Source organism: Bubalus bubalis, chromosome 3 (assembly GCF_019923935.1).
Source record: "Bubalus bubalis isolate 160015118507 breed Murrah chromosome 3, NDDB_SH_1, whole genome shotgun sequence".
NCBI classification, from domain to species: domain Eukaryota; kingdom Metazoa; phylum Chordata; class Mammalia; order Artiodactyla; family Bovidae; genus Bubalus; species Bubalus bubalis.
In genome coordinates this window covers 93,753,356-93,765,552 of record NC_059159.1, presented here as the reverse complement: position 1 = coordinate 93,765,552, position 12,197 = coordinate 93,753,356, and the positions used below count along the sequence as shown (strand labels likewise).

The window sequence follows — 12,197 nt, the reverse complement described above, 5'->3', positions numbered from 1 at the left end:
TGGTTGGATGGCATCACTGACTCAATGGACATGAGTTTGAGTAAACTCCAGGAGTTAGTGATGGACAGGGAGGCCTGGCGTGCTGCAGTCCATGGGGCCGCAAAGAGTTGGACACGACTGAGCAACTGAACTGAACTGAAAGATGAGGTATAACTCACTACACAAATATATATTACTCAAAATACAGTGTGAACCACAAAAAAAGCTCTGAGTTAATATCACAAATTTCTGCCTTGCCATTTCAAAGATAAATATCCCTAAAGGACTCACTTGCAGATGAAATCTTTGCAAGATGTAAATTCAGATAGACCAGGGAAGTGAACACCGATCTGGTAAGCCTCCATACAAGCACTGTCCACAAGAACATTCTGCAGTCATTAAAATGTTCTGCAATGTCCAATATGGCAGCTACAAGCAACATACTGCTCTAGAGTAGGGACCCCCAACTCCAGGCTGTGAACCGGTACCTCCTATCATATCAGCAGCAGTGTTAGGTTAGAAATAAACTGCACATAAATGTAATGCACTTGAATCATCCTGAAACCATCCCCATCACCCCAGTCTGTGGAAAAACAGACCTCCACGAAATGGTTCCTGGTGTCAAAAAGGTTGGGGCCCGTTGTTCTAGAGCGCTTGAAATATAGCTCATCTTATGGAAGAGCTGAGGTGGTAATATTATTTAATTTTAATAAATTCAAATTTGAACTTAAAAGTGGTATGTGGCAAGTACCTACAGTATTAGTGCAACTCTACACAGAAGAGAAAGCTTATTCATCACAAGTCTGTCAATTAGAGAGATTTCACTGGAGACTGCTTGATACTGGCTAATATTTAAAAGTGAGAAAAGACACATGCTATTGAGTTACTCTCAATACCTCTACAAATAAGGTTGGCCATAAATTTGCCTTTTATTTACCAATATGAACAATATTTGATAACCCTGACTTCCTAAGTTCAAATACACATGCAAAAGCAAATAGCTTCATACACAAAACATTATTATCAAGGCAAAGAAGACACGAGAACTTGTCAAATTAAAATATAAATCACAATTAGTAACTATTTTCTCACATATATTACAGCAATTTTATATAGCATAAATGGCAATGGCTTAATGAACTACCCTAAGTAATAAAAAATAGGCTGTACTCTTGTTTTTCCCCCTCAGTAATGAAATATTCTTTTTTCCACAATACCTTGTAGCTATAAAATAGATAGACAGGCTTATAAAAATGACTTACAATCATAAATAAAGAATATCTACCTCTAAAATGATCAAAATCACAACCTGGGCTTTCCTCTCTGATTTGAAAGTCTTAAGATCACTGTAACTGTAAATGAAAATCAAGGTCTCTTCTGAAACGCATTTCACCCCAAGTCAAAGAAAATCATTTTACAAACAAGCCCAGTAAAACAAAAGAATCTGACCTTATCTAAAGCCAAAGTCTCTTCTTTTTGACAGAAATATACAAGATGAAGCTATATTATTGGATAAAACATAAAGTACCTGCTGGAATAGCTTACCTGATCAGCTACACCTCCAGGCAGAATGGTCTTCACAATCACACCAGTTGCTTTTCCTCCTACGATGCCAAAGCCCAGACCAGAACCATCATTGACCAATTCAATGGTTTCCACATGCTGCCAGTGAACCTGAAAACAAAGCCCTCATGTAAATTTGAAAATTAAAATTTTATTGTAGTTGAGATTTCTATGAATATTATTTTGTGATTAGTATTAAATGAGTGAAACATAATAATGAGTTTTAACAGGGTCCCTTTTATTTAGTACACTTTTCTTTCAACAGGTTGTTACTACTGTTGATATAACCATTCTTGAAATTATCAACACACCATTATAGTGGCTCTATTTAACCAGGTAAAGATACAGACTGGCAAGATCCTTTGTAGAATTTGAAAAAAGATGATCAAAGAAAAAGAGAAAAAAAAATGTTAGCTGTTAAAAATTTCTTCTACATAAATCTTGTTGCATGAGATTTCAAGTTAAGTGAGAAAGTGTTAATCACTCAGTCGTGTCCAACTCTTTGCGACCCTATGGATTGTAGCCCGCCAGGCTCCTCTGTCCATGGAATTTCCCAGACAGAAACACTGGAGTGGGTAGCCATTCCCTTCTCCAGTGTACCTTCCCGACCCAGGGATTGAACCTAGGTCTCCTGCACAGTAGGGGGATTCTTTACTGTCTGAGCCACCTGGGATGCCCCCAAATAAAATGACCTGTTAAAGTCACTGATAGCTAACTCTAACAACTTAAAAAATAAAATCAAGATTTTATTTGTTTACAGATAGTCAATTTTTTAAGGGACTTTTTCCTTTTTTAGGAATGAATTCAAGTTAAAAAGCTACATAAATAAAGATAAAAAGTTTTTTGGAAGCCAGAAACTTAATCATAATTGCATAAAATATATTCTATGCACAGAAGGGAAAAAAGAACAAAAAGGCAAAAACTCAAGAATTACAAAGAACCTACAGGAATTGCAAACCTGTGCAAAACCTTAAAGAATTAGAAAAATATGTTCTGTTCCCCTTGAAAAACTTATGTACTCACCGGGTTAGAATGAGCTGAAATTGTGCTCGCCGCAGATGGAGAACGGGAAACTATAGGGCTGATAAGCTGAGGCAATGAGCCTCTGGCAATAACCAGCTGGACAGTATCTTTGGCTTTCTGCAGGATGCTGATGGCCTGCTGATGTGTAATTGTCTGATCAAGTGCCTGTCCATTAATAGCAAGGATTTGGTCAGTTTCCTTCAATCTTCCATCTCTAACAATGAAAAGGGGGATAAAAGAGAACTGATAGATCTCAAGAAAATGACTGCTTCTTTGGCATGTATTTTCAGGTTATTTTTATTTCTATTTTCTAATGTCCACACTATGTAAGTTTTTTCTTGCAATTGTACTCCTAACATATTTTTTCTCTATTTCTTTATTTTTGTTCTATGTGACATGCTGTTCACAAAACCTACCATGATAATCACTCCATGATGTATGTAAGTCCAATCATGATGCTATACACCTTAAACTTACATAGCGCTATATGTCAATTATATCTCAATAAAAATGGAAGGGAAAAATATATATGCTTTGGCACCAGCTGACCTAACCCTAGTCAACCACTCCCAGTTAACAGCCATCTTCTTTTTAGCTACTCATTCAACCTATACGTTGTATTTTAGTACTGCTATTATCTTCTACAGATGAATGCAAAGAAAGATATGTTTACTTTTTGCTTTGAGCATATTAATAAAATACAGCTCTTACTTGTTGTTTTGAGTATATTAATAAAATACAGCTCATATTATCATAGACCACTTGAATGCTTTTCTATAATTTTTAAATTTAATCAAAAAGAGCCTGTTTAAACACAATGGGAATAATGTACTAGTTAAATTTCTATTTCCTTATTAAAAAGTGATTAAGTCATGACTATATTTAAAAGTTACTCTGCTTTCAAAGGACTTTCTTGTTATTGTAGCAATGTTAATGATTTCTAAAAACTGTTTAATAACATTTTATATTGTTTGTAGGCATTTTTGTTTCTTGAAATTCTTCTAGGGTGAGCAGCACCTTCTGAATGTGGTATCAAAAACAGGGAAGTCACAGTGACAGTCTCACCTGTGGGCCACACTGCCCTCCTGGATCTCCTGCACAAATATACCCAGCTCTCCCCGGTTTTCACTCCTCAGTCCCACCACACTGAACCCAAGGCCTCCACATGGAGGTTTGAGGAGGTCAAAAACTTCTATCTGGCGACCCTGTCCAGAAAAAGCAGCAAGAAATATAATTATATGCCAGCCACTGTGGTCATAGTCTTATTAGTGGCATTAATCTGTTAAAAATTTTTTTCAATTTTTTCTAAGATAACCTTCATTTAGAAAAATCCCTGAAGCACTTAAACTTACACGAAATCTACATCTTTTTCATTCTAATTTTTTCAATGTTAAAAATGTCTTCATAAATAAGAACATATATCATAGTATAATATACATTTAAGATATACTTTATATTGTTGTTCAGTAACATGTTCAGGCTTCCCTGGTGGCTCAGAGGTTAGAGCATCTGCCTGGAATGCGGGAGACCTGGGTTCAATCCCTGGGTCGGGAAGATCACCTGGAGAAGGAAATGGCAACCCATTCCAGTACTCTTGCCTGGAGAATCCCATGGAGGGAGGAGCCTAGTAGGCTACAGTCCACGGGGTCGCAAAGAGTCGGACACGACTGAGCAACTTCATTTTCACTTTCAGTAAAATGTAATAAAATTTATAAAAGAATATAAAACAAAATATATTATTGCCATATTTTCTATTATAATAATATATTTAAAGTATATATTTAACATATGCAATATAAATATGCAAGTATTCTTCAAATTATCCAGGACACATTCTATCAAAACTAACAGGAACAAACACTCTTACCTGGGCCATATTTTTGATCAGTTGATCAAATTCATCACAAGCAGGTTTCCCATTGATATGTGCAGTACCGAATCCTGTAAGAACTTCCAGATTTCCATTATTTGGGGATGATAAAAATGATTCATTTTGTAGAGTAGGAATTACACCTGGGCTGAGATGCGGAATGTGACCATACTCGACATTTGAAATTGTTGAAGTTGCAATGTTTACCTAAGAGTAATATGGAGATTATTAACAATTTTGATATTCCAGAAGCTACCTCATAGAAATATGCCAAGAGGGGTAATAATGAAGTACATATGAAATTTCAAAATATCCATACCATTTTATTCAGCAACTCTATTTCAAGAAGAAAAATTAGAAAAACACATGAAGATGTACATGCAAGGATGTTCAATGAAGCACTATTTTTAGGTGGAAAAAGTTTTAAACACTAATTATGTGAAAAAAATTAGCATTCAATGTCAAGGTCATTTAAATACACAAAAACACATACATCTATACCTACATTCTTAAGTAAAAAAGCCTAGTTAATGAACAATAAACAAAGTATAGTTCAATGTACATTCAAAAAATTATTAAACACCTGGAACAATATATACTAAATAACCAACACAGCAATAGTTGTCTCCAAGATATGGCAATGCAGGGAGACATTGCTGTCCCCAAGATATGGGAACCCAAGGAGACATAGCTGTCCCCAAGATATGGGAATCCAATGAGACATTTACTTACTATATTACTTGAATTTTCATAACAACTTATGCAGTAAAGAATTTGGTCTTTCCCAAAGAGAGGCCTGGCCTTTGTCTCCAGTTTAGAGAAGAAATTTCTAAATCCTTGGAATGTTTCCAGATGACGGAAGTGTCTCTGTTGTTCACAGTCCCCAAGGCCACATAATATCCACTCAAACTCTGAAACTGAGTCATCTCACATGGGCAATTAATCATACATATGAAATGATGTCCCAATAAATACTGTGTACACCAAGCTCATGTGAGCTTCCTGAGTTGGCAATACTCCATGTGAACTGTCACACACACAAATTTGGGAAGAGAATACTTCCTGAGGAACAGAAGCTTCACATCAGGAATGTTCCCAGACATGATGCTGTGCATCTCGTTCTTATGCTAATTATTTACCTGTATCCTTCCCTATAACAGACCATAATCATGAGTCGAACAGCTTTTAGTAAGTTCAATAGGTCCTTCTAATGAATTACTGAACCCGAGGGTGGTTTGGGGAACCTCCTCAACATACATGGTTGGTATCAGAAGTGAGAGTGGTCCTGTGTGGACTCTTCCTACCAACTCTGTATTTGGAGCTTAACTCGTTGCTGTTTATGTCACAAGTTTGGGCACAGCTGCCATTCTGAAGGACAGTGCCCGTAAACTTCACAGTATGGCTAGCTCCAGGTACAATAACATTAGTAAACAACAACAAAAAAGATCATTCCATTTTGGAAAAATATTCTAGTTATCTACAATAACATTAGTAAACAACAACAAAAAAGATCATTCCATTTTGGAAAAATATTCTAACATACATAACAGTTATGTGCCTGTTATACAGACCTAAATAATCTAATAATATAGACACCATATTAAAAAGCAGAGACATTACTTTGCCAACAAAGGTCCGTCTAGTCAAGGCTATGGTTTTTCCAGTGGTCACGTATGGATGTGAGAGTTGGACTATAAAGAAAGCTGAGCACCAAAGAATTGATGCTTTTGAACTGTGGTGTTGGAGAAGACTCTTGAAAGTCCCTTGGACTGCAAGGAGATCCAACCAGTTCATCCTAAAGGAGGTCAGTCCTGTGTGTTCACTGGAAGGACTGATGTTGAAGCTTAAACTCCAATACTTTGGCCACCTGATGCGAAGAGCTGACTCATTTGAAAAGACCCTGATGCTGGAAAAGATTGAGGGCAGGAGGAGAAGGGGACGACAGAGGATGAGATGGCTGGATGGCATCACTGACTCTCGATGGATATGGGTTTGAGTGGACTCCAGGAGTTGGTGATGGACAGGGAGGCCTGGCATGCTGTGGTTCATGGGGTTGCAAAGAGTAGGACACAACTGAGCGACTGAACTGAACTGAATATATTATTAAATAATATTATACTCAATATTAATATATATCAAATTAAATGATGATATTGGCCACCTCATGCGAAGAATTGACTCATTGGAAAAGACTCTGATGCTGGGAGGGATTGGGGGCAAGAGGAGAAGGGGACAACAGAGGATGAGATGGCTGGATGGCATCACTGACTCCATGGACGTGAGTCTGAGTGAACTCCAGAAGTTGGTGATGGACAGGGAGGCCTGGCGTGCTGCGATTCATGGGGTCGCAAAGAGTTGGACCGACTGAGCAACTGATCTGATCTGATCTGATTAACATATTAATACCAAATAATAATAAATATAAACAATAATAATATTTCATTAAGGTAAATAATCATTCAACTAGTGCAAACAACTAGACCTAATTTTATATATCTATAAAGTATATGGAATATAACTTTTTATTTATAATTAATCAGAAGAAAGACTATATCAATGACATTTTTGGATCACTCTCTGAACTCATCAGCACTCTGTCCTTCACACACATAGCTTCAGCTATAACTGATCACAGTTCCTCAAACCACCAAGCTGCTCTCTCTAGCCATCAAGGCTAGACATCCTTCCCCCAAGTATCTACATGCTTACATCTTTACTTCATCCAAGTGCACTCAACATCATCACCTCAGAGAAGGTTCCCTGACAGTACATCCCAGAATTACGCTCCATGAGCTGACTCTGCCCTGTTTTTCTTCACGGTGCTTATTATCACCTACATGTTCTCTGTTGTTAAGTAGCTTCCATCCCAATCTGTAGAGACAGACTAGAACACAGAATACTCCAGTGGATCAATAAAACCTGATTACTTTATTCTCTACTGTATCCTCATTCTCTATGGTAGTGTCTTGCACGGAGATGGCATTCAATATCCATTTGCAGAATAAATGTTAATCCAATTTTTAAGGATCTACTCTAATTTAATCTGTCCAACAAACCTCCAAGAATCACCATTTCCATTTTACACATGAGATGATTACACAAAGTCACACACTTAGTAAGTAGATTATGACCTATATCTTTTCCTGTCATCTTTGTATTATATACAGAGGAAACAATCATTTAGATATCAATTTCTAGAAAGGAGACATTAGTAAATGGCTTCCACTAACAGAAGCAATCAAAATACTTCACAATATGTCACCAATTGATGCCTAAGAGTTTGTTACTTGTCCTGAAAAATAAAATGGGAAACTCAGTAAATCACCCATAGTTAACAACAATCCACAATTATTTGGTTGGCTATCTATAAAGGCAAATGAAAAAGACATCAATGTGTTCGAGGAAGAAGCTTCAGGGAATTCTTTCAAATGCTTCTTTTAAAATCTACAGCAGACATGATTAATTATTTTTTTTTTTTTTCAAAAGCAAGCTTCTTACTCCAAACCTGATTTTTTTTTTTAAACCTGAGCATGATAACTTCAATAAAGTCTGCCAGGAGAAGATACACTGTACAGGTTGAAGCAGACAGGATCATGAAATCTGTGACAGGCTGAGGATCTCGCACACCAAGACCTCATGCCTATGGGATGTTTGCATAGGGAATAAATAATTGGAGCTTTGCTACAGTGAGCTAGAATGAACAAGTCATGTTATAAGAACAAAGAGTCTATGTAAAGTTAACTGCTGAAGAAGCTCTGAAACTATGTTAGATAAGGTGTGAAGGCATTCTAAGAGTGAAGTTATATATACATATAAAGCTATATGATACTGGATATTGACTGTCTTCTCCAAATTTTTTAAAGGCTTAACCAGTGACAATGACTCCTCCTATCTCCATCCAGCCACTGAGGCCTATATAAATGTAAAAGCAAAGAGATCACGCATGTAAAAACTATAATTTAATTATACCATACAAAAGACGTGTTTTTTAATTTGAAAATTTATTGCCATAGGGAAAAACACAAAGGCACAGCTATGACTCTGCTACAGCTTTATTAAAATGGTTTTCTGAAATAAAATCTCCTGGAAGGATAGGAACGAATCTTCTTTGACATGACTAGTCAGTTCACAGCAGACACACTACAGATGGTTAATAAAAAGACCCTGACTCCCATCTTGGTTTATACAATATAAAATAAGCAGAAGAAAACACAACTATCTGGTGATTTGTATACACAGATATACAATCTGTATTATTTGGGCAAGTTACTAGTAGATGAACAAGAGTCATTAAATAATTATGTTTTCAGTTTAGCTTCTGGCTATTTCAGTCTAAAAAGGTCTTTCATGTTCTTACTAAATAAACATGTATTAATTTAATTAGGGATGTTTCATTAGTGCCAACACCTAAGATAAGTTAAATGAAAATTAAGTAAGGTATTCAGTTAAAAACTTGTCACATTCTTTGTGAATGGTAATACGAAATACCATCTCAGTATTTAGGACAGGAAGAGGCTCTCTTACAAGCCACAGTCAGAACCAGCAAAAGGTTCACTTACTCTAAAAGGTCAGATAAGGCAAAAATCATAACAAAGGACAATTATACAACTTAAGCACACTGTTTTAACGCAAAACACATGCACAGCCATTTACAAATACCTTAATGTATCTGAGGTCCCCATCTTCTTTCTTGTATAAATCACACTCATACGATATGATTTTTTTTCAAATTTAGTCACTCTCTCTTTAAAAGGTGAAGCAAGTACATGGGCACATGAGAAATAACTTTAATAAAGAACCTTTAATGAGATCTTTCTTCTTCACAGTTTTATCTAACACAACCAACTCACCAACAATTGTTTTATCATCTATGTAGTCTTTCAAAAGAATTTAAATAAGTTTTTAGAGAAAAATATCTCATCATATATTTTATACATGATAGAACCCTACAAATATAAAAATAATTATGACTGGCATAAGCAACTCTAAAATGACTTTTTTAATAAATCTATACTTACGGAACCAAACAGACAAGAAAATACCTGAGTAAACAAGTGTTTAGTCCTCTGACCATCAGTCAATACATGTTACAGGAGAAAAAGACAGCATCTTTTCCACCTAGCAAACAACTAATTTTCAGGTGTAGTAAGAGTGCTGCATCTTCTATAACAGCATTCCAAGAAAACAAGAATTCTCTTTAGTTATAAATACAATTAAGCTCACCCTCTGGAAATAACTATATCAGAATAACCCTTCCTCTGAGATTAATCAGAAAATGTGCATAAAAGCTGTAACAACAACAACAACAAAAACTTTAAAAGATCAAAAAGAAAGTGTCAGATCTGCTCTAGTCTATTCATTAGAAGTAAATCAGTAAGCCCAGCCCACACTCAAGAAGGTTATCATACAAGAGCACAATTACCAGAAAGTACAGATTATCTGGTGTCCATCTTCCAGGCTGTCTACACAGTACATCATAGTAAAGCAGCTGAAAGCCAAGACAGAGGGAAGACCTTAAAAGCTACCGGAGCAAAAACGGACCTTATCTTCAAAAGAATAAAGCTGACATCTGACTTAAAAATTTTAAAGAACTGACAACCCAACATTTTCAGAACAACTCCCCCACACACACACTCACACACAAAGCATTGTCTCAGTTTGGGACAAAATAAATACCAAAATGAATTCTCTGGCAGAAAGAAAATGGCCTCTGATGGAATTTCCTGAATGCAGAAAACACTGAAAAGCACAGGAAGGGGTTTAAAATGTGAGTAAAACAACAGAAATTGGTTATAACACATAATCTAAAACTTGTGAAGTTTTAAATTCATGTAGAATTAAACTACATGAACAATTACACAACTACAGGAGTAAGTTAAAGAGGTGGAAATATATTAAATTTCTTTTATTTTCCAGGAAGTAGGGCAAGTACTAAAGTAAAATCAAGTTAAGGATATGCATATCTGACAAAGAAGTCAGACCTAAAATACATAAAGAAAATCCAAAACTCAAAAGTTTAAGAAATTCAATTAAAAATGAACAAAAGACACAGACAATGAACCAAAGAGGACACAGAGATGACAAGTAAGAACATAAAGGTGTTCAACATCTGATCCATTAAAGAAATGCAGATTACAAGCACAATGAGGTATCACTCCATACCTGAAAGAATAACTAAATAAAAACAAATAATGACACTGGCACACACGGATCAGGATGTGGAGAAATGTAAAGAATGGAAAACAGAAGAGTGCCTTTGGAAAACAGTTTGGCTGTTTCTGAAACAAACTATATTTACCATATGACCCAGTAATGGCACTCCTGGACACCTACTATAGAGGAATGAAAAAAAAAGAAAATCTATGTCCACAAAAAACATGTACAAAATTGCTCACAGTACCTTCAATGATACGAGTAAAATACTGGAAACAAAGTGTCCCCCAGTAAGTACATTCATAGCCAGAATAAACCTAAGAAACAAAATATTAAAATGCACAATAACTTGGAGGGATCACGTTGAGTGAAAAAAGACAATATCAAACAGTCACATAATTATTAAATTTTTAATATTCTTGAAAAACTATATACATAGAAATAAACTATATACATATACACCATTTTAGGGTCAGGAATGGTGTGGAATATATGGCTGGATATAAAAGGTAGCATAAGGGAGATCTTTGTGGTGCTAGATAGATCAGTACTTAGATGGTGGGTAGTTACACAAATCTACACAAGTGGAAAAATAACACAAATTTGAAAAATTAACTCATATTTTATCAATACCAGTTTTGTGATATGATGCTTTACTAAGACTGGAACCACTGAAAGAAACTTGATGAAGCACACATACCATACTGAAAATTTTCTGTGAATACATAATTAACTCAAAATAACTTTTTAGGGTTAACTGAAATAGGTCAGGGATACTATATCTTTAAGCTAATCAATAAAAGAATAATAAAATTAAGTATAAATAACATGCTAATACAGGAAGAAGATAATATTAAAAACTTAACGAATACAAAACAGGCATAAAAGAATATGAAAACAAAAATGTCAAATTTATAAATAATTAAATATGAAGGAGTTAAATACCCAAAAGACTAAAATTGTCAGATTGGATAACACAGTAAAAATCAAATGCATACTGATTACCAAAGATATAAATTAATAATAAATAAGAGATACAGTAAAGATGAAGTAGGAAGAAGGGAAAAAAATACATCACACTTCAATTAACCAACAGAAGTCTAGTACAACAAAACTAATATCAGACAAGTAGATGTCAAGAAACACTACTGGACACAAAAATGGACAATCCCTAGAGACAAAGGGTCAATTCAACAAACAAGAAGAAACAATCTTGGCAATCTAAAAAGATAATCACAAAACAGGTAGGGCATTCCGCCTAAGATCAGGCACAAGACAAGGATGTCCCCACTCTCACCACCATTATTCAACACAGTTTTGGAAGTCCTAGCTACAGCAATCAAGTGAAGAAACAGAAATAAAAGGAATCCAGAGCAGAGAGGAAGAAGTAAGGCTCTCACTGTTTGCAGATGACATGATACTATACCAAGAAAACCCTAAAGATACTATCAGAAAATTATAGAGCTAACCAGTGAATTTAGCAAAGTGCAGTTCACTTGAGTCGCTCAGTTGTGTCTGACTCTTTGCGACTCCATGGACTGCAGCACGTCAGGCCTCCTTGTCCATCATCAATTCCTGGAGTTCACTCAAACTCACGTCCACTGAGTGG

At 35.6% G+C, this 12,197-nt stretch overlaps 1 protein-coding gene across 13 annotated transcripts in view; it reads right to left on the bottom strand.

Moving 5' to 3' along the window:
• MPDZ (multiple PDZ domain crumbs cell polarity complex component) overlaps positions 1-12,197 on the bottom strand; it is a 168,079-nt gene that overhangs the window by 109,790 nt on the left and 46,092 nt on the right. For 12 of the 13 annotated variants that reach the window (XM_044939853.2, XM_044939850.2, XM_025281520.3 and 9 more), the window contains 4 exons: positions 4,433-4,642; positions 3,631-3,770; positions 2,566-2,779; positions 1,525-1,653 (listed from right to left, as the gene is read on the bottom strand). In XM_044939853.2, the coding sequence (XP_044795788.1) occupies positions 1,525-1,653; positions 2,566-2,779; positions 3,631-3,770; positions 4,433-4,642 (693 nt within the window). The remainder of the gene's footprint in view (positions 1-1,524; positions 1,654-2,565; positions 2,780-3,630; positions 3,771-4,432; positions 4,643-12,197) is intronic. The other variant, XM_044939857.2, reaches the window with a different exon arrangement.